General features: G+C 50.8%; 8 protein-coding genes across 8 annotated transcripts; 6 read left to right on the forward strand and 2 right to left on the reverse strand.

Moving 5' to 3' along the window:
• Nucleotides 1-6,799: 6,799 nt before the first annotated feature.
• PtA15_4A254 (uncharacterized protein) lies at nt 6,800-8,416 on the forward strand (the record flags this gene model as incomplete). The annotated part of the gene is made up of 7 exons (XM_053168119.1): nt 6,800-6,832; nt 6,929-6,936; nt 7,095-7,243; nt 7,350-7,428; nt 7,522-8,093; nt 8,170-8,241; nt 8,355-8,416. 7 exons carry the CDS (start codon nt 6,800-6,802, stop codon nt 8,414-8,416), a joined length of 975 nt encoding a protein of 324 aa, XP_053019360.1.
• Nucleotides 8,417-10,032: 1,616 nt separating this feature from the next.
• On the reverse strand, nt 10,033-10,989 carry PtA15_4A255 (uncharacterized protein; the record flags this gene model as incomplete). The annotated part of the gene is made up of 2 exons (XM_053168120.1): nt 10,033-10,593; nt 10,678-10,989. 2 exons carry the CDS (start codon nt 10,987-10,989, stop codon nt 10,033-10,035), a joined length of 873 nt encoding a protein of 290 aa, XP_053019361.1.
• A 605-nt stretch (nt 10,990-11,594) lies between these two features.
• On the reverse strand, nt 11,595-12,949 carry PtA15_4A256 (uncharacterized protein; the record flags this gene model as incomplete). Its single annotated transcript, XM_053168121.1, has 2 exons — nt 11,595-11,654; nt 12,074-12,949. The coding sequence occupies 2 exons, from the start codon at nt 12,947-12,949 to the stop codon at nt 11,595-11,597; spliced, it is 936 nt and encodes a 311-aa protein (XP_053019362.1).
• Nucleotides 12,950-13,344: 395 nt separating this feature from the next.
• Nucleotides 13,345-16,351, forward strand: PtA15_4A257 (uncharacterized protein; the record flags this gene model as incomplete). Its single annotated transcript, XM_053168122.1, has 6 exons — nt 13,345-13,792; nt 13,862-13,931; nt 13,993-14,140; nt 14,212-14,330; nt 14,404-14,569; nt 14,630-16,351. 6 exons carry the CDS (start codon nt 13,345-13,347, stop codon nt 16,349-16,351), a joined length of 2,673 nt encoding a protein of 890 aa, XP_053019363.1.
• A 509-nt stretch (nt 16,352-16,860) lies between these two features.
• Nucleotides 16,861-19,708, forward strand: PtA15_4A258 (uncharacterized protein; the record flags this gene model as incomplete). The annotated part of the gene is made up of 14 exons (XM_053168123.1): nt 16,861-17,111; nt 17,197-17,214; nt 17,289-17,335; nt 17,420-17,650; nt 17,715-17,777; nt 17,896-18,044; nt 18,130-18,153; nt 18,226-18,287; nt 18,367-18,763; nt 18,862-18,874; nt 18,960-19,114; nt 19,211-19,275; nt 19,375-19,519; nt 19,652-19,708. 14 exons carry the CDS (start codon nt 16,861-16,863, stop codon nt 19,706-19,708), a joined length of 1,677 nt encoding a protein of 558 aa, XP_053019364.1.
• Nucleotides 19,709-20,266: 558 nt separating this feature from the next.
• Nucleotides 20,267-20,464, forward strand: PtA15_4A259 (uncharacterized protein; the record flags this gene model as incomplete). The annotated part of the gene is made up of 1 exon (XM_053168124.1): nt 20,267-20,464. One exon carries the CDS (start codon nt 20,267-20,269, stop codon nt 20,462-20,464), a length of 198 nt encoding a protein of 65 aa, XP_053019365.1.
• A 465-nt stretch (nt 20,465-20,929) lies between these two features.
• PtA15_4A260 (uncharacterized protein) lies at nt 20,930-21,797 on the forward strand (the record flags this gene model as incomplete). Its single annotated transcript, XM_053168126.1, has 5 exons — nt 20,930-20,984; nt 21,084-21,313; nt 21,435-21,538; nt 21,633-21,663; nt 21,780-21,797. The coding sequence occupies 5 exons, from the start codon at nt 20,930-20,932 to the stop codon at nt 21,795-21,797; spliced, it is 438 nt and encodes a 145-aa protein (XP_053019366.1).
• A 352-nt stretch (nt 21,798-22,149) lies between these two features.
• On the forward strand, nt 22,150-23,106 carry PtA15_4A261 (uncharacterized protein; the record flags this gene model as incomplete). The annotated part of the gene is made up of 2 exons (XM_053168127.1): nt 22,150-22,693; nt 22,778-23,106. 2 exons carry the CDS (start codon nt 22,150-22,152, stop codon nt 23,104-23,106), a joined length of 873 nt encoding a protein of 290 aa, XP_053019367.1.
• Between the last annotated feature and the right edge of the window lie 1,572 nt (nt 23,107-24,678).

Below are 24,678 nucleotides of genomic sequence, written 5' to 3' on the forward strand. Positions count from 1 at the left end.
ATGTGCTCATTGCTGACTAGATACTTGAGGATGGTGGTGAATTTCCCAAGGTATGCTTTGTATTCTCGATGACTGCTAAGTTGACCTTCCCTGGAGTATTCTTCTGCTACTTTGATTAGATCGGCTGTGGTGTATAGAACTGTGTCGTCCAATTTGCCCCATGATTCTACCATATCTTTTTGTAACTTCTTCCAATCGCATTCGTTGTATCCGTCCATCGCCTCAAGTTTGCTTTTGAATTCCTCTGTCTGCACAAATTGTCCGATCTGTAACGCCTTATCGTAATCTGTTGCCTGGTATGTCCTTGCTGCTCTCTTGTATCGTTTTAAAAACTTCATAAAGTGGGTCCCGTTGTAGAGCAATCCCGGGTCTTTAATAATTTTTGGTGCTCCTCTTTGCATGACAGGAGACTCGTCTTCTTCTTCCATAAGTCCTTCAGATTGGCGAACATTATGCATCCCGTATCCCTGACCTTGTGGTCTAGGTTGACTTTCGTTCTGAGGTGTACCAGAGTCTGATTCATTTCCACCTTCCTCTTGATCTCTATAGGTGTTTGCTGGTCCTTTGCCTTTGTCCGGGCGTGGTGGTGGTAAACCGGTTTGTGGATTCCAGTTTGAAGTGTTTGCAAAAAATCGGTTTCTCGAAGGAGTTTCTAGAGGAGCAAATCCGCCTTCCAATTCTGGCATGTTTGTAAATGGTAAGCCCATTTTGACTTCTGTTGATTTTCTGGTTGTTCTAAAAAATTCTATCTGTTGAGTATTTATCCTGCTAATCTCTGATTTTCTCGATTATAAATGGTCTCTGGTCTCTTTACCAGGGCAAGTTGAGGGGTTTATTCCAAATACCTAATAGTAGCTGGGAGGGTTCTTCTAACAGTATACAATTATCCAGAGTCTATGTCTGTCCGGCTTCTTCAGGTGCAATAACCTTTCTTCCGAGCTTCTAATCGTCCGCTTCCTTCGAGTGGTGCTCCTACGTTCTCTTCTAACAGGATCCTAGTTATCCAAATCCTTTGGCAATCTTCCGTCTTCTGGTATATAACTGGCTGCTTTCTTCAAGATACGTCCTTCAGTACTGGTTTGTTGTTCAATCTTTATTCTTCAGAGATGATGAGTCTTTTTCGTCGCTGGATAGTCTTTTTTTCAGTAGACTAGTTGATCTTCAGAGTAACTGAGTTTTCCGTTTATTTAAATGACAGTAGTGGCTGATAGATTTGTTGTTCTTTCTTCTTATTCGATTATTCGACTAATTTGGTTGACTTTGTTTGACAATCCAATTATACGGTAATCCAATCACGTTGGGGACTCCCTTGTAAGACTCAAAAGGTGTTGTGAGACCCTTTTGCTGAATGGCGAAAGGTATGGATGAGGTGCAAGCTCTGCCTTTCTGTATATCAGAAAACAAGACCACCAAGGTAAGCTTGGCAATTTATTTTGTGATAGGATATGTTTGAAGATGAGATATATAAGAGGATTGTTGTCGATGTCCGAGGTTGATGGGGTTACTGATGTATGTGATAGGTGACGGTGACTTGATGTCTCGAGTGGGGCTTGAACCTAGTTCCTTGGCCTGGGGGGTATATAAGTTCAGAAAGTGAGGAGTGATGAGGGTGAGAGGGAGCTAAGCTCAACCAGGAGTGGAACCGGGGACTGGTTACTGGTGAAAGGTGTGTGACTGAGCGGTGATATGAATTTCAAATAAAGTGTGAAAGGTTTGTGAAACTGAGTGGTGATGTGGGCTGATAACTGTGATATGGATAGATAATATGAGTGATAAGTGAGTAGAGAATATAGACCGCCAGATGGCATAAGGATCTGAGGGGGAATGTCCCCTGATGGGATGAGGAGAAAACAACTGGCAGGCAGAGGCCTCCTTATATATACAATGATGAGGGAATTTAGCTCCAGGGAAGCAGCTTTGAGGGAATTTGGCTGGTGAGAAAGTAAAACTGAGGGAATTTAGCTAGACTATCTACAATGCGTCCCTTTGATATGCAAACAGGATCATATATATTCATACAAGGATTTTCCAAGACCATAGGTATGCAAATGAGAAACAAACATATGCACAGAGAAAATAGGAGGTGAGGAATGATAAAAGGAAGGAAGAAAATTAATTCATGTGCCGTATGCATTATGCCAAGTATGGTAGCCAAGAGTTGAGTCTGTGTGTGAACCCATTCAGACTGGTGCGTGAAAGGGGTGATTTGTGTATCTTCTGATCCGGTAGAGATATGGGAGTGGTTTCAGTGGGTGACTATGGGTTATTTTGGTCCTAGATTCCATTTCTGATGTCCATTTGGCCGTATCTTGAGGCGTTTTGTGAGTACACATAAAAGTTTGAATTTTTCCTCCTACAAACACAGGAATAATGACCACAACGTGAGCTGTTTTCCATTTTGAAAATGTCACCTTTGTGTACGCGCGTACATTGGGGTGACAGATCACCAGAGGGGCCTTTCACAGCCCCATGACAAGTCAAAACTGGTCAGGAAGCCATTAAAGCCCACGCAAGTCACATTTATGTTGTGTGAAACCCCTCTCACATAGAGAAATTGATCAACATAAATTCACCATAAATGATTGATAATTGGGCATAGAGTAAATCTCATTTCATTATAGGTTGTAATGGAGTTATCCTTAAAGAATTAAACATAAAACATTACATGAGGTCCTGTGATACTTCCTCATAAATTATGACAGACTTCCCATTGACTTCTGAATAATTTATCAATCATTTCCCAGTACAAATCTGACTGACATCATACCCAGAACAACATAAAATTTCTGTCATGCACTCTCTGGAGAGTGTGTCAGATTCTCCCCTGGTGCAATGGGAGTCAATAATTTGATTCCCCAAATATTAAATTTAATATTTTGTTTTCACACGCAGGGGAGTTGGACATGAAATCCCTGTTTGAGAACAGGAGTTGTTCCCCCAAAACAATCCTGTGTGAACCACACTTTGATTCCAGCCATCAACCATGATTGACTCCCAACCCAACAAACGTTTTCTCAATATTGACAGCTTACTGAATCAACTTACTGTGACTCCAGGAAGTGTGGGTAGGATTAATTGGATGTCTTTTCCAATGATGGGTCATGTGATTGCCAATACATTCAAGACACAGGTTTTTTTCTTCTCACTTGGCTGGTCTCAAAATTTCTTCCCTCATGTTTGCCACCTCAACAATAACCCACCCATCTTTATTTCTCTTGCAAACAATCACTTTTTCCCCTTGTTCTGCAAACCGCCTTACTTTTTCCTGCTCCCCAGATTCTTTGTAAGGATTGAGCTCCCAAAGCTACTCCTGATGCTCTGTGATGGGAGCAAAGTTTTTCTGTCTGTTTTGAATGTACTGTAGGCAGGATTCCAGGAAGCTCTTGCAACATTTTGAATGTTACTAGTTTTATTGATTGTTAATCTCTTGTTCAGTTATTATTCTTCATTTTGTGTTGTTCTTTTTGCCCATCATCCATGAATATTACCACTTTTTTTACTTTCAATTTTTTTACTTTCCATTGCTCAAAAGTATTTTCTAGGGTACTGCCCAGAAGACAAATTTTCTTAATGAGTTTGATTAAATTTGTGCTGGGAATTTTTGGTGAATCTTAGGGCACCGTGGCCAAGGTTTTGGTGGATTTCTTTTGTAGTAATCCGCCAAATTGGACCCACAATGAACACCACATTTCTGGGGTCTGCTAATTCTGTGCGTGCGGCTCACCATGTGCTCTTGAGATGGCTTTCTGCCCGCTGTAAAATTTTGGTGGGATTTGGGTGCGCCAGTGATGATTTATAATTTCTTTTATATTTTTGTAATTTTTGGCAAAATTATGTGTCCAACTCCCATTCTATGCGGCGGAATTACATTCCAACTCCCAAAAAATATAATTTGGGAGTTGATTGTTTGACCCCCTTTAGAAATACTTAATTGAGATGGAAGGGCCAAATTGTAAAAAACAAGGTTTAGAGCATCCTTCTATAGCAAGCCAATTGTGGAAATATTGAATTGGAGATTCAAAAGTTCTCCCACTTCTGGCGGGCAAGCCAAAGCTCCAAGCACTTAGAGGAACATGTCAAAGCCTGTGACATTCCACATGCCTGCCAGATGCGGCTCTGAGGCAGCTCTGACCTGATCTTCCGTGCGGACATTTGTGTTGAAGGACCAAGCTTAATAAGCCTCTCCAAGGAGGCGCCAAGCGTCTCCAAAGGAGAGGCTTACGTGTAAAGCCAAGGCCGCGTCCTGAGAAGACTGGGTTTTTTGCCTTTTATTTGTTGTATTTTGATTTCAAGATCTGGTAGCACCTACAACTGAGAATCTCAACAAAGAATCAATATGAGGGGACTGGACCCTACCTTCTTGCCTATGATTTCCAAAAAAACATGTCAAAAGTGATATTGTTGAGGTTTCTACATGTGTTCCAAGAAAGCTATTTTAAGGGCTCTGAGGGGTGTGATAGCATTTTGCCCCGGCAACCAATCTGTAATTCCTGTGACAGATGATTGGCTGCTGGCCAGTTTTACAAATGGTTTCAAACACAACAGCAGCTTTTTTGAAGATTTCAACCATTCAAAACATGTAGGAAGTCATTAGGATTCCAATGTTTCCCTTGGCTTCTCAAATTTCAGAGGAGTTGGGGGTCATCTGAGGGGTTTTATGGTCTTTCCAGCCATTTGGTTTGTACTGCTCACACAAGAACCTCGAAATTGTGTGCAAGTCCCTTCCTGGTGGGAGGGTGCTTGCCAAACTTAGCAAAGTCCCTTGATTGTGTTGGAATACATCTTCTGACACGCAAGGCGCCAAGAGGCGCAGGGGAGAAACTGAGTGCGATGCAATGCTTCGTAAGCCCCTCAGTTTCATCCCTCCAGACAACAGAAACAGCCACTGACCCCGTTGTTTCGTTGTCCTTACAATAGGCAAAACGTGCAACAATCCCCCGAGGGCGCAGAAATTGGCACAAGAACACGGCAACATCAGGGCAGCCTCAGGATCCAGTTCTTCGATCCTGTGAGTATATAAAGAGCAGCTCAAGCTAGCTTTCGGAGCACCAGACTAATCATCATCTGCTTCCGTAGACCACTGTCACAGAGAATTTCAGATAGCTCCAACAGCCTTACTACTCGCATCAGTCACCTGACCGACGAGTAAGTCACATCAGCTCTATAATCTTTAGATAAAGGCACGTAGTTGCTAACTAAGTTGCTTTGCAATCTCAGCCCCAACAGGATCAGTTCAACGCTCTAGAATCAGCAAAGACAACACCAGCGTGCAGAACCTAAGAGGTATTCCGCCTCCCAAAAGTCGTCTCTACAAACCAGGCATCATGCTAACATGATGCATAATATTATTTCAGAAATCTTTATCTCCTTTTCCGTTCTATAGCCGATCCCACTCAATCATCTCGCATTCACCGTCCTTAGGCTTCGTGCCCTCGAATTCCATCTCTTCAACACTAGACTTAGAGACACGGCAAATTCGCCTGCTCTTAGGCAAATCCACTCTCACTTAGAAATCAGAATCAGAATCCAAATAAATCACTATCATGTATATAGCTTTCATATTGGGTCTGACATGAAATATATCTCTTAGTTGTCCATAATCTTACAGATTGGAGGTGCGCAAGTGCTTTTGCAAAGCAACCCTCCAAAGGATCAGGGACTTACACCTTACCTTGCAAAACAGTAGGCAGCAGAAATCCCATTTGGTTGGGGAAAATTTCAAAAAATTCAACTGTTTATATCTCAACTCAGGTAAATGCTATTGAAAATATGAGCAGACAGAATTGTCCAGCTACATCTGCCCTTCCACCTGCCAGCCTTTGAATCCAAAAAGGGAAATCAGAAATTTGTGAGCGCTCTTAACACAGGTCCTTGAGTAAATCCATACTTTGACACATGCCAAAGATGGCCTTATGTACAACATCCCTTGAGTCTGACAGACCAATACAAATATGAAACCCAGTGTGTGTGATTATCAAGAAGGTGGTTTTCAGACTTCAGTTTTCAGAAAAACATGCACTAAGAGCATCCGCATTGGTGTGGGTGTAACTCGAGGAGTAACAGATCTGCTTACTCCCGGATTAGCGCTAATCCCGGCCGGCAACCGCATTGGTGTGGGATAAAAAGACGTGCAAGTATGTTGTATGCACCTACAGCTTATGTAAGCTGGGATTGGTGCATACTTTTGGGTGTCTGCATGCAGCGCTTACTCCCAGGATTAGCAAGGAGTAACTTGACTCCCGCTTACTCCAAATCGTACTCCCGGGAGGAGTTTGGTCCGATTAAATCGGACCCAATGCAGTTGCCGAGGAGGATTAGTTATGCTAATCCTCCCTTGATCCGCAACCGATGCGGATGCTCTAAAACATCTGCTAGCACTTGCAAGAAGGCAGTCAAATGTCTTGTGTTGGATAATTATTTAAAAATCAGCTTTGGGTGTTAACAATAATAAAAAATTGTGAGCAGAGAGCCATGCTTCTTGCGCATCTTTTGGGGTAGCTCACCTGGCCTCAAGTAGGTTTGTGTAGCTGCTACAGAACAAAACATAACAAAAGGTCCAAAACAGCGACCGCGCTCGCGCGCCTCCGATCGACGGATTAGCCAAGTTCGGGTGCTCGCCGGGGTGCGAGCACGGGAGGGACAGTTCGAGAACTGTCGACGCATCGGGCAGGCCGACGGACACCAAGGCCCAAGCACTTCAACTTCTACATACATAATCCCAAGAAAGACCCGCACACCACATCGACTGTCAGCCATTGGAGTTTGATTGTCTGTACTCACTACCCCTCTTACACACGATATGGCTTCGGCAACACGGAATCAGGTTCCAAAGGTAATGTCTCACAAGTTCTCTTCATCCTTTTTTGATTAGGCATATCACAAAAAAAAACTGAACACTGATTATACCCTATATAATCTTGCGTTTCAGTCTACACCGTGAGTCTTGAAGATTTCAGCCTACCGCATACGCTTCCACCCAATCAAGCGAATTCCGATCTTCTGGAATGTTTTGGGTGTTTTACTGACTCGTAATTTTGTTTTTATCTTCTATGGGGGTTGTGGTTTATCCTTTCGGCGGGGTGGTTAAAATGTAGTCTGGTTTGTTCGGGGCACACACGACCGATCCCTTCAATATCATTTTCGAGTCTACAACCGGATGGACAATACATGATTATTTCTGCCTGCAAAGATGGCAAACCTATGTTGCGAGACTGGATGGGTGATTGGATTGGGACTTTTCTGGGTAAGCAGATCACACTTTTTTTCAAACCTTTCAAACGATTCCCTCGTAATTTGATCTGACCTAATTGTTATGTATTCCTTTTTTCAATCCATCTTTTCTCTTTCAGGCCATAAGGGTGCTGTTTGGTCTGCTAAATTGAATCATGATGCCAGTTTGGCAGTCACGGGTTCAGCTGACTTTTCTGCGTAAGTTTTTTCAGATCTCTGCCTAGCTATCATATCTTTCAACAAAAAAAAGTATCGATCCATTAGCTAAATAAACGTGGCATTCTCTCTCAGCAAGGTGTGGGATACGTTCAGCGGGGATGTAGTGCATACTTTTCAGCATGATCACATCGTCAGGGCAGTTGATATTAGTCCGAGTGGCTCGCATATCTTCACGGGTGGTATGGAGAAGAAGCTACGACGATACGACCTTTCACGACCGGATGACCAACCAGATGAATTCATTGCGCCTGGATCAAAGACGGCACACGAGGGAATGATCAAGAGTGTGATTTGGGACGAGCCACATCGATTGATCATCAGTGCGGGTGACGATAAGCGGATACGTTGGTGGGATGCACGGCAGGGCGGGGGGAGCTTCGTTTCCGAGTTGGAGTTCCCAGACGGCCTGTTGAGCGTTGAAAGAAGCTTCGGAAGCGACTGGCTCTCCGTCGGATCCGGCAAGAAGGCCATGTTCTTAGATACCGATACTCGAGAGATCATCTTCCAACATGTGCTCACTTATCCCGTTTCGTCTTGCTCCCTCGCACCTCGGACTCGGGATCGATTCGTTACTGGTAGCTCCAACGACGGCTGGGTTCGAGTTTATGACGCAATTTCTGGTGAAATGAAAGAAGAAAACAAAGGTCCGTACTAATTCAAGCCTTCTGTTATCCATAACGAGACCGTGGACAACACGCCGATTTATCAACATTTTCGCAGGGCATCATGGTCCAGTGCATTCCATTGCCTTTTCGCCTGATGGAGAGTTATACGCTTCAGGCTCTGAAGATGGTCAGCTGCTTTTTTTTATTTATGCCGAAATTAGAATCAAACCTCATTTCATGTCCTCTCTTCTGTGCTTTGACCTTTGTTTTCTTACATTCTCATGTGATTTGTTTTCTTAGGTACCATCAGATTATGGCAGACGACACCAAAGAACTATGGGCTTTGGAGGTATGATGCTTAGCATTGCAAAATCGTCACAAAACAGAAACCGCATCCAATATTTCCTCACTCGCAACTCAGACAGACCTTCAATTTGTTATTATTTTTCTTCTCTCTCCGCCTCTCTCCCAATTTTTTCCCCATGGAAGCTTGTTATTGTTACGTCTTTATTTATCTATTTACTTTTCTTTCTAAAGAAAGTTGTGAATAAGCGGTTCATTACGAGAAGAATTATAAGAGTGCATCTATATCATTTCTTTTTCAAGTTAGCCTTTGTCAACGTCAAAAGGCAGTGACATCCCCATGATCAGATGGACAATGATACCCTTTCTAGAACCTTTTCACAATGTTTTTGCACTATGGCTTGCTGGGGTGGTTACCGAGAAGAAAGGTTGTTGATACTTCAGGATCCTGCTATCCAGTGTCGACAAACGCACAAATGTCATGGAGTTTTGGCTTCATGGGACGTTCAAACTGAGAATCGATGGAACAGGCTACCTCAACGAGAAACTCCCAGTTTGAGAGTCGCTAAGTTAGGAAAGCTGGACTTCAATTTGTCACTTCAAGCTTAAGAATAATACGTATTTACCCAAAAGGCTAAAGAAGGATCAAGAGGTTTGAATGTCATAGCCTTGTACCGTAGAGTTTCAAATCATATCTAGGGAAACTATGAACATCAAAAAGCCGGAACATATTATAACTCAGCAAAGCCAACCCGAACTTAAACAAGTGCCAACGATCACAGGCAATCTGCGAGGTGTACATCGGTTAGCTCGACCCGAATCTCGCCGTTGAGACGTTGAGAAACTGGATGGATCGGTGGCAGAGGGAAGCAAGAGGCAACATTTCACAGGCAAGTTGAACCCGGAAAGCTTTCCGCCCAGGGTTCTCGGCTCGGCCATTGCCATGCCGATGTGACTGTTGCAAGTGATCGCAAGGGATGCATGGGGAGGGCGGGCAAGCCATGTGGCAGAGGAATGGGGATCTTCGATGTTTATTGGACAGGGGCGGGCTCATCACACCGACCCGCTCAATTGTTTCATTGGCAAGAGATGGAAGAGCCCCCGTGCCGATGCACCAAAAAGAAGGTGGAACCATCCACTTGCAGCAGCTTTGGCCCATACAGCCACATTGGCCGGCGTTGGAATCATGCATTATTGACGTCGGTTGGATCGGGGGAGATTGGGTGTGATGAGACCACACCTGTGTTCCTCTTGTATTTATCGAAGGGGGAGTGATTGCGGTCCGGGCCGGAAAACAAGGGCAATGATTTTCAGAAGAGGGAGGGGGGGGGAAGGGCGGACGCGCCAGCGGAGGAGCTCGAGTGACCCTGTTGACCGACCCACTCGTTTGATTCTGAAGAGCTGCCGGGCTCTGCGGAGCTGATCTCGGATACAAAGTCACACTGTACTTTCGGGAGTCAGAGATGGCTTGGCATGGCATGTGCTTTGTGTCCGCAAGCGCTGTGGTTTCAGGCTTGCCTCCTCAATCAAGCTTTGGGAAATCCAGGTTTTATGGGATTTGCGAAGGATTTTGGAAAACAAGTTTGTTGTCGAACCTTCTCGGGAAGGACAGTACATGATAACCGGGAATGAAAACGTACAAAGAAGACAAAGGCAGTCAAGAAGGGGAGTGTGATTATCTGCGCGCATAAGGGCGATTATCGTTTTTCCAGACGGCACCAGCTCCGGTACGCAAGCGTTCGACGCCCTGTATGAGTTTCTTCTTGCGATGGTCGTCCAGAGTTCTCGCCTTCTTATTGCCGATCTGGACCATGCCGACTTTGGTGGTCGCCTTGGAGATCTTGATCGGTCTACTGCCCACGTATTTCCCGTTCATCTCCTTCCATGCTTTCATGAAATCCTCCGGATCCTTGTACGACACAAATCCATACCCTTTCGATTTCGTCGTCACTTTGTCTCTGACTACTCGAGCTTTGACAAATGAGCTCCATTTCGAAAACGCCGCCGCCAAGCCGTCGTCTGAGACTTCGGGCGCTAGATCTCCGACGAATAATCGGAAATGAGCTGTTTTTTTTTTGATCGTCGGTTTGGAAGTCAGTCTTCTGATTATCTTGGAGATCGAAAAGACCGAAACAAAATCGGTACCTGGATCCCATTCCATCAAAGTTTGGTCCTCCCAAACCTCACCGCCAGCCTTTCGAATGACGGTTGTTCTGGCTTTTCCTTTGTTAAGTTTCTGATGAGCTTGTTGAGGTTGCATCTGTTGTAGTTGCTGTTGTTGCTGCTGCTGTTGGCTGTGGATTTGCTGCTGATGGATGGCTGTTGCATCGGGGGTATAGATCGATTGCTGGGCGGCGACGTTAGCATCGAAAGCGGCGTCCAATTTACTATGATGGTTGAAGGCTCCATTCGATCCGCTTTGCTGGTGTTGATGATGATGGCCGGTTGAGACTGATGGGGTGATCCCGGTGGCATTGGCGATGGCTATTGCTGCGGGGTCGTAGTATGAATGATGGCCGGCGGTTGCCGAGGATGCGAGGCTGGTGTAGCTCGTCGATTGATTGAACGCTTGGATGTCTGTTGGCTGGTAGTAGTTGTATCCACCCGTGTTCGAGCTGTTTGCGTTTGCCATGTTGTCTTGTTGGTTGTGAGTTGGCAGTGGTTTTGTTGGCGGCAGAAGGCTGGCGGAGATCCGGGCGGGAGGGATGACATTGGAGTCATGAACTGGGAGACGCACTGCGGACACTCCAAATGAAGAGCCGCACCCAATTAAAGTCCTCTATTAACTAAGCCTCTCGACCGGAGGGTCGGGGGGCCCGACCTGCCTCCCGAAGGAACGCTCTCCGAAGTGGAAAATCGGGTATCTCTGCTGGCATAATCTTCTTTTGTCAAGGTCAATTAAGGACACACAGGTCTAGGACTTTTATTGGCGCATTTCATGCACTCACTTCGTTCTGTGTGTGTGCTGAGGGGTTTTTTTTTTTTTTTTTTAAATTTTTTTTGCGAGGTTAAATAGATGTAAAAGAGATCAGAAACAGAAACAGAGAGAAGTCCTGCAGGAATAAATGACCAACATTACGGAGGGGGCAGCCGGACGGGCGGGGGGCGGAAGTGTGATATGTATTGCGGGTGTGGATGGGGGGGTATAAAAGCGAGCTTTTTTTGGGGTTTAAAGGAAAGGATACGATAAGGAGGGAAAAACGAAGAGGGATGCAGAGGGAGTGTACAGGCAGGATGCTAGCGATGCGCGAGATTATGCGTGAGAGAGACGGCGGGGGGCCGATGGGCGATGGTTCTCTGGAAATGAGACCGACGGCCACGGTGCCCGTACGATCACAGAAAAAAAAAAAAAGATGAAAAGCCAGAAAGAACGAGCGAGGAGAAGCTAGTAGTAGAAAGAGAAATTTTTGAGCAGCTGATATATGAAGCCGAGAAAGGATGGATATGAGCCCGGCGGCTAAACGGAGCGCCGAAAGGGGAGAGGGGCCCTAGGGCCATTGGGCGCAGAGGCCGATGCTGGTGGCGATGGTGCCGGGGAGGAGGAGGCCGGTGCTAGAGGAGGAGGCGGGGAAGACGAGGTGGAGGAAGAAGCCGATGCCGGAGGAGGAGAGGGGCGCGAGGAGGGCGGAGGCGGCGATGGGCGGGAGCTGCGGAGGGCGAGTCAGTCTCTTCTCTCTGGGGGGGGGGGGGGGGGATGGGGGGCAGGAAGGGCTTACCCGTGCCCGGGCGGTGGAGGACAGCAGGCTGCAGAGCAGGCCGCCGAGGAGGCCTGATCCGAACATCAGCGCGGCAGGGCCGGCGGCGAGGAGGCGGCGTCTGAGGCGGGCGAGAGATCCGGCGAGGAGCTGCTGCTGCGGCTGCTTGCGGGGAGGCTTGGGGCCTTGGGGGCGCCGGGGACAGCCGCGGCCGCGGGCCTTGCGGTCTTTCCCGACCCGGCGGCCGACGTCGAGACTGGCGCGCCAGACGACGGCCGGCTCGTCGTCGTCGTCGGAGGAGGAGGAGGAGGGGGGGATGCTGGAGGGGCTGACCCAGCTCCAGCAGTCGTCGTCCTCGGAGGCGTGCTCGTCGGCGGCGGGTGGAGAGGGCCGGGAGAGGGCGTGGAGGTCTGCGCGGCGGGCGCGTCTGCGGGCGGCCTTGGCCTCCCGGTCGAGCAGGGCGCGGGCCTCGGGGGCGGGGGGGCGGGTCTTGGCACCGAAAGCGGAGAGGAGGAGCGGGCGGGGCTGGTAGCGGGGCCTCGGGGGGTCGGCGGCGGAGTGGACGGAGGTGGCGAGGGTGGACTGGGGGCTTGCGGCGGAGGAGGCGGTGCTGAGGCGGGAGCCGCTGGCGGTGGGGGGAGAGCCGGCGTCGACGGAGGCCTTCCTTGCGGAGGGGAGCACGCTGAGGAGGGTGTGCTCGATGGGGATGTGGGAGTGGAAGCCCGGGGGCTGGGCGGGATGGTCGACGGAGGAGTTCTTGCGCCTGGGGATGGGTTTGGGGGGCTGCTGCCTGTCCAGGCTCCTCGTGCGCAGCCGGTGTGGGGGGCGTCTGGTGGTGTGTTCGGGGAAGCTGCGTGCGAGGCGGAGTGTTTTTGGGCAGAAGCTGCTGTTTTCCATTTTGCTGTGTGTGTGGGTGGGGTGGGGTGTGTGGGGTGTGGGGTGTGGGGTGTGGGGTGGGCTGGGCTGTTTATATGTCGATGTGAGCTGGGGAGTGATCTCATCGGAATCGAGAAGCGAGATCAGCATCCGACTGATCCCCTTCGGCTGGGACACGCACCAGAGCCAGTACACTACACTACACCCCGATCGAACCAGGCGTCGTTTCAGCGAATCCGATCTCGTTCCGGATGGAGGGTGGAGGATGGAGTGGCCGGCTGCTGACGATCTGACAAAGGACACCCAGCACGCGTTGCTGCTCCCGCTGCCAGGGTAACCGCGGGGATCACACTACATAACAAAACAACACAATATTAAAACCCACTCCGTCTCCCACCACCCTCCACACAGCAACAATGTCGGCCAGCCAGTCGAACCCAGCAGCATCATACCCATCCATCACAAGCGAATCCCAACCCCCCCAGTACCTCAGCGGATCCCAGTGGAAGATCACCCACGAGCCAAGCGAACTGCCCCGGAGAGCCTCGCTCGACATCGAAGAACTAGACACTCACCCCCATCCCTATCTCTCAGCCGAACACAAACAGCCAGCCCCCGCCCACGAGGACCACCACAGCGAGACGGACGCAGAAGGACAGAGCTACGATGACTGTAAGCAAACAACACCACTCAATCCCCAACCCACACTGACGAACACACACACACACACAGACGACTGGGACAACGACGACGACCTCGAGGGCGACGTGCGCTTTGCAGACCTCAACGACGACAAGCACCCCGCCCAGCACCACCGTCGACGCACCCTCTCCCGCCGATTCTCTCCCTACAGCATCGTCAAGCGTCAGTCACCAAACAAACAAACAAACAAACACACACTTGTATATACAACACACTGAAATCTGCCCGCAGTCCTGATCACCACCTTTATCGGAAACATCCTCCTGAGTCTGTTGTGCATCATCCCGCCCCTCGTCCTCAGGTCAGTCCTCACCACCATCCCCCGCAGAACAACCCTCCACTAAAAACCGGGCTTCCCACAGGTTCACGGGGTACTACCAGTCCGGGGACAGCCCAGAAGCGCACAACACGCGCTTCATCTACGACAACGTCGCTGCCTGGCTGTTCTGGGCAGCCTACAACATCCTCGCCAGCTGGGTCCTCAGCTTCCTCACCGAGCTCATCCCCCGCGTACGTCCCTCCCTCTCTCTCTCTCTCTCTCCCTCGATAGCCCAGCGCACTCATCCTGTTGTGTGCATCAGGCGATCGTCCTGTTGGTCGGCGTGGTGTGGGGAGACGTCAACGAGACGATCAAGGGCCGCGTCGAGACCTTCCACACCGCCAAGCCCTGGATCAAAGTCATCTTTTACTCGGCCATGTGGTAAGCAACAACAACCCCCCCTCCTGTCCAGCAGACCATGCTCAACATCATCTACTCCCACATTGGTATGCAGCTGGGGCTCCTGGGAAGTCATCTTCAACGGCATCTATCACCTCTACGCCCTCACCGACACCGGCCACTACCGCGCCCCGTACACCGAAACCATCCACATCATCGTCGAACTGCTGTTCTTCTTCATGCTCATCCTGTCCTTAGAAAAACTACTGCTACTCACCATCGTAAGCTTCCAAACAAGAACACACACATATATCGGCTGTAAAACTGATGTACTCCCACAGAGTATGAATTTCCATCAAGTGGCCTACGCAGATCGCATCCAGAAAATCACCCGAACCTTCGCAGTGATCGATGCCTTGAAAGATTACCGTCCGAAACGCAAATCGTTCCCGCTGGCGCCCAACAGTCGCCGGCCGTCCGGGGCGATCCTGACGATGAAAGGGCTTGCGGGCAAGAAGGCGGCCCAAGAGCCGGCGACGGCCAAGAAGAGCAGATGGTGGTCTCGCAGCCGGGAGCCCCAGCAGGAGACGGGCGACAAGGAGAAGGTGGATTACGAAGCCCAGATGCACGAGACGGACCGGTTCAACACCGAGTACCAGAAGGATCTGCCCTCCCCGCACCAGCAAAACAAGCGATCCTCACGCCTGATGCGCCGCAACTCGCAGACGACGTTCGCCGCGCTGGCCCAGCGGGGCGCCTCGGCAGCCAAGATCGCCCGCGCGGCGATGAAGGACCCGGTGTCCGTCGTCGGCAAGAAGTCCGGGCTCAAGCTGGACGTCAACAACCCCGCGGAGGCCCGCAAGCTGGCCCGGAAGATCTACTTCGGCTTCAAGGCGGACTCGGCCCGGACCTACCTGGTGCCCTCGGACTTCTACCCGGCCTTCCCGACGCACGAGCTTGCCAAGGAGGCCTTCTCGATCTTCGACTCGGACGGCAACGGGGACATCAGCCGGACGGAGGTGAAGAACGAGATTTTCCGGGCCTACAAGGAGCGCCGGGCGCTGGCCAACTCGCTCCAGGACGTCGGCCATGCGATCGGCCGACTGGACCGGATCATGATGGCCATGGCCGGGATCGTGTTCGTGTTCATTGCGCTGTCGATCGTCGGGATCGACTACTCCAAGGCGCTCACCTCCGTCTACACCGTCGGCATCGCCGCGGCGTTTATCTTCAAGGAGACTGCGGGCAACGTGTTTGATGCGATCATCATGGTCTTCTGCACCCATCCCTACGACACGGGGGACCGGGTGATCATGGACAACGACGGGGTGGACGAGGTGCTGGTGGTGAAGCGGATGGGCCTGCTGGTGACGGTGTTCCTACGCTGGGACGGCACGGAATGGTTTGCGCCCAACTCGCTGCTGGGCCAGAAGTTCATCATCAACCTGCGCCGGAGCTCGAACCAGTTCGAGAATGCGACGGTGCAGTTCGGCTGGGAGACCCCGCTGGAGAAGCTGGACGCGCTGGAGGAGAAGATGAACCTGTGGCTGCAGACGGACGAGCAGCGCCGCTTCGAGCCCGGCACGGCCTGCGTCATCCAGAGCCTCGTCAACCAGCAGTACATGGAGATCACCCTCGGCATGACCCATCGCGAGAACTGGCAGGACTGGGGCGGGCGGTGGAACAGGCGGACGGCGTTCCATGCGGCCCTGAACCACTACTCGCGCGAGCTCGGCATCAGCTTCTTCAACCCCGAGCAGCCCGTCCATCTCGCCAACCCGGCCGCGTTCAAGGAGCACCTCCTCAACCCTGCTCCCCCCGAGCAGGAGCAGGAGCAGGAGGAAGAAGAAGACGAACAGGCCGACGACGAGCCCGACTACTTCTCCCACCCCCTTCCCGCCGCCGACGACGACAACCGCTCCAGGAACCCGCCCTCCGTCCGCTCCGCCCAGCCCGTCCGCATGCCCGAGGCCCTCGGCTTCTCCGCCCCGCCCGAGGCCGGAACCGGCATGCGCAAGCGCAAGAAGCTCTCCAAGAAGAAGGCCATGCTCGGCGACGCGTGATCCCTTCTTTCTCGGCTGCTCCTTTCGCCATAAGTTATACGTCTTGTTCGATATTCCCTCGCCCTGTTCTTCCCCCGTCCCTCCCGCCTCGTCTCGCTCATTAGACCATGCACCCCTCTCTCCACTTCCTCACACACCCTTCCACATATTTTCCGCTAGTCGATTTCCCTTGCCTTTCTTGCGCCAGCGGCCGCCTTTTTATCGCTCTTTATGCCGCCTGTGCGGCGCGTTCGTCTCCGCCGCTGCGTGCTGTAATGCTGCCTGTTTCTTTCTCGTGTTGTGTTCCTGTTGTCGCGCCTGTTGTATGCAATTGAATAGAGGGCCCCCGTGATTGTATCATGGACGGGTGTTTATATCGGGGCATCCCATTCCTGCTGGTCCCGCTGGCGGTCCTTTCTCAGCCCAGTGCTCGCGAAGGTCTGACAGCCGGAAGCGCTGCGTCTGTGCCTCCCGCGTGCCCCAGAGTTTAGCCACCACGAACGACACCGCCCGAAGGCCTCGATCACAACATGACGCCTGCGAGCTTCCGGCTGAGCGCCCAGCTGGTCACGCCCCTCTCCCGAGCCCTGTCCGCCCGCCCTGCTCGTCCCGCGTGGCACCCCAATGCGAGAGGCCCACGCCTGGCGTCCTACAGCTCCGCCGGCTCCTCTTCCTCCAGCCAACAGCAGCAGGAGCGCCCGTCTTCTTCCTGGACCGACGGCGTCGCGGCCCAGGCCGTCTTCGGCTCCTTGGGCGGCGTCCTCATCCTCGGATTCGGCGGGTCAGTCCTCCTCCTCCTCCAGCTCAGGCTCCTGTTTGTGTACCCGGTTCGGACGGGCTTATCTGCGTGTCCCTCGGCCTTCCAGGTATCTCTACCACACTTGGTATGTCTTCGGCCCGCTCGTTGGCCTCCGTCCCTGCGCTCTAAGTCTGATCGCCCCGGCGTCGTCGCTCGTAGGTATAAATACTCGGTCTTGCAGAAGATGGCCGTCGCTTTCGAGCCCGGTCAGTCTCCTCGTCCCCCCCTTCGTCAACGACCACCACGAAAAACCCCTGACATAAGCGAAACACTTTGACACACGACGGAAGGGTACGATCCAGTGTTGGTCTTGAACAAGGCGTCCGAGCGAGTGCCCCGCAAGCCCGAGCTGTCGCGGCCGAGCTACAAGCCCGGTGTGAGCACGGAGGAAGATGATGGGTGTCCGGAGGGCGAGGATGAAGAGCAGGTGGAAGAGGTGGTGTGGATTGCCCGGCGGGAGCAGGAGCTCATCGACCAGATCATCCACGGAAAACTTGCGGGACAGTATTGGCTCATCACTGGTAACCAGTCCCATCCTACATCTCGCTCTCTCGATCTTGACCCTGTATTCTTCCTGCTCTGTAGGCCCCAAAGGCACCGGCAAGTTCTCGCTCATTGCGGACGCTATGACTCGGAACCAAGCCGATGGTCAGTCTTCCATCCAACACAAGCCCCTTCCAGGGCTCTCGTCCCTCCTGACAGCACCAAACACATCCCCAGAACTCACCCAAAACCATGCTTTTTTTTCTTCTGTGTGCGAGGGCAGGGGTTGCGGTGTGTGAATGCAGTGATAACTTGGAGATCTTTAGGCTTCGGTTGGGCAAATGTCTCAATTTCGAGTATGCGGAAGATTATATCGGCGGCTTGTTCTCCAGGAGAGATCCTAGGGAAGGTGGCCCGTTGGTCGACATCGAGGTCCTTTTCTTCCCCCTCCACTTCGCGCTCTATTATATAACTGATTTTTCTCCACTTCGAAATATTACAATTCTCTGGGCATCAGCGCGCGTTGAATAAATTGGAAAAGGTCGGCTTGGTTTTCTCTCCCGATCTCCGCGCCTATCACTCTGGACTAACTCTCACCGATTCTTAACCAAAGGTTGCTGTTGATTATCACACGAAACACCTGCGGCCATTGATCTTAGTTTTCAACAACATACAGTTCAGTCCCCGATTTACCCAGCTTTATGTAGATTGAGGGCAGCGGAGACTGAGCACGACCATGTGGGGGCGTTGGCAGCCATCTGCGCCAGGACGAGGGCTCGTACAGTCTGCTCCTGCAGCTGCAACAGCGAGCCGAGTCGTGGTCGCAGGCGGGGATCGTGACGATCGTGTTTTGCTCAGACGACCATTGGCCGTACGCCTCGCTGAAGAAGAACGCCTCGCGGATGTCGGTCCTGACCGTCAAGGACCTCACCAAGCAGGAGGCCGTCCGCGCCATCCGCACCGAGCGCATGAAGCTCTGGCGCGAAGCCCGGCCCGCCGACGATCCCGAGATCGAAGCTCTGTGGACGCTCGTCGGCGGCCGGATCGCTCATTTGAGTGGCTGCATGAAACATAAGGATATGCTTCACGCTGCTAAGCTTATCATCGAGAGGGAAAAACAATGGCTTCTATCTCGGATCGGCTTGATTGTTGTACGTATGAGCGACCTTTGTCTTTCGTTTTCTTGCCCATACCTCAATCCTTAACGTACAACCATGAAGACTAAGAGTTCCTCCTCTTATTTTGCTAGGACTGTGACGATGGTGAGCATCAAGCGTTGAGTTCTAGTTTTTTCGAAGATCTGATTGGTTTTTCTTCCCAAATTTCTACTTTGATGTGGACTGTCAGACGTCATGGATGAACAGAAATGGGCGTCCGCATCCTTTCTACTGATGCAGGCCTTGGTCAAGAATGCCGAAGAAACCGCTGCATCGCAGCCCGGCTCTGCACACCACTCGCACTATCCGAAGGGGATCCCATACTCGGTGGCCCGGCAGGTGATGGTATGTATCTGAGTTGCTCATCCTTCGAGCGTCTGTCTGCATATCAAGAGCTTCGAGACTGCCCAAGAAACACTAAGATGCCTCGTGATGGGCCAGACTCGTACGGACTTCCTTTCACAATTAGACCACGAAAATATGATCTCTATCGACACTGATTATCAGTAAGTTTGCAAACACATATCACCATTTTTTTCCCCCGTTTGATAGAAAGGGAAAGAGATGGTTGAAATGTGTGTCTAATGGGCGATCCGGGGAAGAAGTATCAAGCCCAACTCGATCGTGCTCTTGAACGTGATCAGGGAGCTCTGCAGCGAGCCGGATTTCCAAGCGCGATTGGATAGCGTGTTGGAGCGCATTGGGGATATCGAGAGTCTGGGCCGGACGAGGGAGCTGCTCTGGAAATCGGTACGTCAACACCACCCCCCGCACTTCCTTGTCGTCGAATAGTCCCCCACCCATCGCTTCCCTTCTCGTCCTCGCACATCGCCACATCGGTTCGATGCTCATCATTCGCGTGTGTTTGCTGCTTGTGCATAGGGCAAGGATGGGCATGGGGTCATGAATATCAAGATCGAGGACCGGCGACAGGTGTGATGGGCCACTCTCCCACTATCCAGGCACCCGTTTGAGCGCTCCCGTTCGTCCGTTGTATGTATATCCTTTTTCTTGTAGAAATAGCGAAGGGCAATGGCGTCCATGCGCGAGCAGTCGGTCTCCTATATCGCTATCGAAGCAATTAGTTGCCTCGATCTGCTAGATTTGCAATGCACCAAACCAACAAAATTGTATGTATGTAGCTAGGATCACCGAAGAACACATTGCCGGCAGGCGCTGCAAGCAGCTTTGCAGTCTGCCCGCTCCCCGGGGTGGCTTGCTGCTCGCCGCATAGGATCCCTCCTCCCTACTTACCGAAGAGGATTCTTCCCCAGAAAGCCCAGACATTCTGTAACTCGACGCCCCCGGTCAGCTGATACATGCTACCCGGCTGTCTCACGCTTTTTGTCTCGGGCCCCCGGCAGCCGGAGGTTACGCCATGCCAGCATGCCAGTGAGAAATCCCGGCGCGTGCTCGCTCGGCTCCGAAAGGGCGGATAAGTAATGGCTCATCAGTGAAAGAGCTCCCTCCCAATGAGCGCGCACACCTTGCGACAAGATGTGCCCGCTTGCCGAGACTGTCTTCCCCGGTGAGGAGGTGCGAGGCCCTTGCGCCTTCTTGCCGAGGGCCTCCCTCGCCCGGCGTGCCCCATGGGAGGCAGCCAGGACTCTGGCCATGCTGGCCGAGGACGGCGGCTCCACGCCGAGTGTGTCCGCCTCAAGAGGCACCTGCTTTCCGTGGAGAATCCCCCCTTGACCGGCCGGAGTGGACTCCTAGGGGGACGCTTGGAAGCTGGAAGTGCCGTGCGTTGCTAGTGCGCCTCGGAATATTAACGTGGGGGTTGTGCGTGTCTCATTGTTGCCAGCTTCGCCCGCTGAGCTGGAAAATCCGTCAATTGGTGATCCCGTTTTCTGCATCAGTGTCTGACATGGGCCGTCGAGATGTGAAGGGAGCACGATGGGAGGATCAAGGATGTGAACATAGAGGGACGTCTGCGGCACCCTGCGTCACACTTTCCTCGCGACGCGCAATGATTTCCCAGATGGCTGTAATTATCCCACCACTGGCATGTTCCAGCTTGCATAAATACCTATTGACCACATCGACGCTATTCGCCTTCATCCGTCCTCATCAAGCTCGTCTGATACTTCAGGAGCATCTGGTCTGTCACCACAATAAACTCGAGAGATTCACCCAACATCAAAAATCCAACCACTAAACATGTTGAACGTCATTGCTATCGTATACTTGGCACTCCTCGGCACGGTGTATTCTGGTGAGCGATTTCTTGGTTCTTTGGTTTCTGTGTGCTCGAAGGAACAATCATCAACCGCGTGACGAAGGAAAACTCACATTGGCTGATCTTTCTCAATAGCCGTTACACCCACTGGACCCGGTCCGAATGAAATTTTCCGAGAAGGCCAGCCATGCAAGATTTCTTGGAACCTAGACACCAGCAACAAATGGAAAAGCTTTTCGGTCGACCTGATGAGCGGCTCCAACTTCAACATGAACGTTGTCAAGAACGTCTTCAAAGGAATGGACGGGACCAAAGGCCCAGCCTCGTACTCCGCGCCTTGCTCCAAAGTCACCCCGAACTCTGCGGTGAATAATCTTTCTTCCGTCGGGGGTTTTTTTTTTCTCTTTTAAAACACCGGCTTGTTGCTACTAGGAACTGACACGAGCTTCCTTGCAAATTCCTGGTTAAATCGAAATAACTGCTCAGATTTACTTTTACCAATTTAACCAGGCAGGCGAAGAACCTGCTTGGACGACAAGGTTCACGATCGCCTCTCTGGCCGGAAAATTCACTGCTCCTGCGAATGCCACGTGAGTCAGACATGAGTCAGACACTTCGTGAAATTTGTAACAAAACATTGGTCGCTACAAGGCAGCGATGTGCTGATCGAGATATTGGTTTTAGGCAACCGGACCACAAACCCATCCCTTGGGGAGTTGGTCATCTGCAGGGAGCCAAATGAGAAGCTCTGGGCTCACGAGCTTGTGGGTCTCAGTTTCCCCATCTCTCAAAACTCATGATTCCCTATGTGTTGACCCATTGTTTTCCCAGGTTGCTGCACTGAGTTAACAGTTATTGCAGTCTCAGTGTGTTTATAGCCAATCTGACACTGCGTGTTCACAATACACATTGTGCAGCCAGGCCTTTTCTTTCTATTCTACTAGTACATCTATGTTTGAAGATTCTTCGGCCGCTCGCCACTTTTCCTTTCATCAGCCCATGTGTTTTAGTCGTCACTTTGTCCATTGCTTTTCTTTCACTGACTAACACCTGTGACATATACGTGTGCTTAGATTAGATGTCACATGTCACTAAAACATCAAGACAATCTGAGTTGTCTTGCCACATTTCCCTTGCTTAAGACACATTTCAACTTTAAGGAATATTCACAGGTCGAAACAAATTGAGGAATGAAACCGAGATGAACATTCGTCAAGCATCCCTCAAATCTAACAGTCGCACATCTTCATCCACATCCAAAAGATCCGTGCCCCACGATCCAGGGCAACCCAAAGTTTCGCAGCCAAAAAAGAAATCGAAAAAGTCACCTCACCCACATACTGCTCACGTCAATGAACGCGACATCTTGCCAAGTAGCGCATTGTTATCCAAGCTTTCCGAGGTTTCAACTTATCATCGGGCCCTTCTCTTGAAAAAGCACCAAGAAACAGAATTACGCGAGCTCGACCAATTACTCTCGAACGCGCCATTTTCTAAGTCTAAAAATGAGCAATCGAATTCGAAGGACAGGCTACTAAGAGTCCTACGCTGGAAGCTGCTTCGCGGCCAATTCCGGGCGACTCTGCCGGCTCTAGTTTCTCAGAACTCGACTGAAAGCGTGGACAAGGTGATCGAAAACGCCCTCGAGCTGCTGAGCGCTTGTCGGACTGTTGATCAAGCCTTGCAATCGGGCGCTCTCACCACGATGTGCGAGCTCAGAGGGATCGGGCCAGCCACGGCTGCCGGTAAGCTTTTCTTTTTCTGATCAGGAGTTGCCAGCTATCCGAGTGAACTAAAGCAATCACTATTTTGCGATTCATATCCTTCAGCCTTTCTGTCGTTCGAAGCGCCGGATCTAATCGCCGTCTTCTCAGACGAAGCCGCCTCGTTCTTCGAAAACAGTCTGGGTCCAATCAAGTACACCCTCCCTTTCTATAAGAGATTTGTTGAGTGTATGCAAGTGACGCTTCAGGAGTTTGCCGGACTGGACAACAGCTGGGATTTGCGTCGTTTGGAAAGGGCGTTGTGGACATTTAGAGTACTCGAAAAGTATATGACGACGGAGGAATGGAATCAGCTGATCAGTCCTACGAATATCCAGCCGGAGCCTTCTCGCACAACGTCCGACTTTTCCCCGGGCCAATCAGACCATCCATAGGCGTTGGGATTGCCCGCTTGTCACGTAATTGATCATTTTTCATGACCGCGCAACCAGGTCATAACTATTTCATGAAAGCACCCAGAGCATAACTCTTTTTCGATGGTCAATCAACCACTTCGTCTCGCAAATTCATTCTCTTTTTCTCAAGCAATGTGGGTTTTATGTAACTTCTATTTTCGATCTGTTGGGCCAAATATATTATGTTGTACTTATTCTCAATGAGGCGTCGATGTTATCGACGGTTCAGATTTGAAAGCATCTCCCTTTTGCAAGCTCTCTGACGGTAAGTGAAACCAGTCTCCCAGTAAGGATACATCCTTGCAGGGCTAGTCCAAGCTGTACCAACTTGCCAGGGTCTTTGCTGGGCAATTATTTTGGCAACCGAGGTTTGAACGGTTGGACAACCCCAACCATTTCTCCCTCAACCGGAGCAGCAGACCCAAAGGTTGTGTCAAATTTTGATCTTGTTGATGTGCTGGCTGTGTCAGAGCTGCTCAACAACAAGCATGGGTCCTGTTATGTTGCATACAAGAAATTCCTTTGGCCGGATCTTGACCTGAACTGCCTTATTAGGCTGCAGGTATTTTTTTTCTTCAAATCAGAATGTGACAAACACGGCCAAAAGATAGGATAAAAGGAAATAATCATACCATAACAAAGTTGTATGTATGTTACTTCTCCCCTCCCCCAATATACGAGCTGGGTCAGCTAAAAGTTTGACACAGGAACTTGCGTGCCCAGGGCAACGCATACGCATTTATGTGCAACACAGCCGAGCGCTTCAACGCCGCTCGCCTTCTGTGGAGACGTACTCCAGTCAGTAATAGACGAAGCTGTTGACATCACATGACCCACTCCAGAGAAACGGTAAGACTAAATGAGACCAGATTGCCATAATTTTGTCTGCACCGATATTGGTCCAACACGCAACAAACTGAAGTTGCATCCATCTGAGTGTCTTCTCAGTACAACAACTTGGCAAGGATGGCGCCGGCCCCTAGATAAGATTGGTCAGGTCACCCACCCATGCATATCATATTTTTTATCCTCGTGGATGATTGTTGAAGCGGTATTGGTCTGGTGGCCGGGAGGGCATGTGACTTGCCAAAGACGCGTTCTGAGGGATGGCTATACATAAAACACGTAATACTTAACGGTTTAACATTCTGGTTCTCAACTTTGGACTGGCGAGCTGCAATATAGCCCGGATTTCCATCCCGAGCGTCCCACCGGTTTGTTCCGTCTGTTCCAGAGCGATCGAATCGCCCCGGAATTCCTCTGACGGAGCGGGGGTTCATTCAGTCTGATCGTTCCTCGAACGTTTCTTTTATCAACCTCATCTCATCTAAATACTTATTTATGTACGAAACGTGCTTTGCCGGAGCGTAGACATTTGTTAGGAAGCTAAAGATTCGTATCAAACACATCTCACAGTGAAAGCTTAACATTCTGGAAATCCTGGTCTCGTCCCAGTTGTTTCGGAGGTCCGGGGGTTTATATCGATAATTATGTATGCGTGTACAGCAAACCTCAAACGCTGGCTGAAGTAAAACCTTGCCGTGATTACCG

The sequence above is a fragment of the Puccinia triticina genome, chromosome 4A (assembly GCF_026914185.1).
Source record: "Puccinia triticina chromosome 4A, complete sequence".
Lineage (NCBI taxonomy): Eukaryota > Fungi > Basidiomycota > Pucciniomycetes > Pucciniales > Pucciniaceae > Puccinia > Puccinia triticina.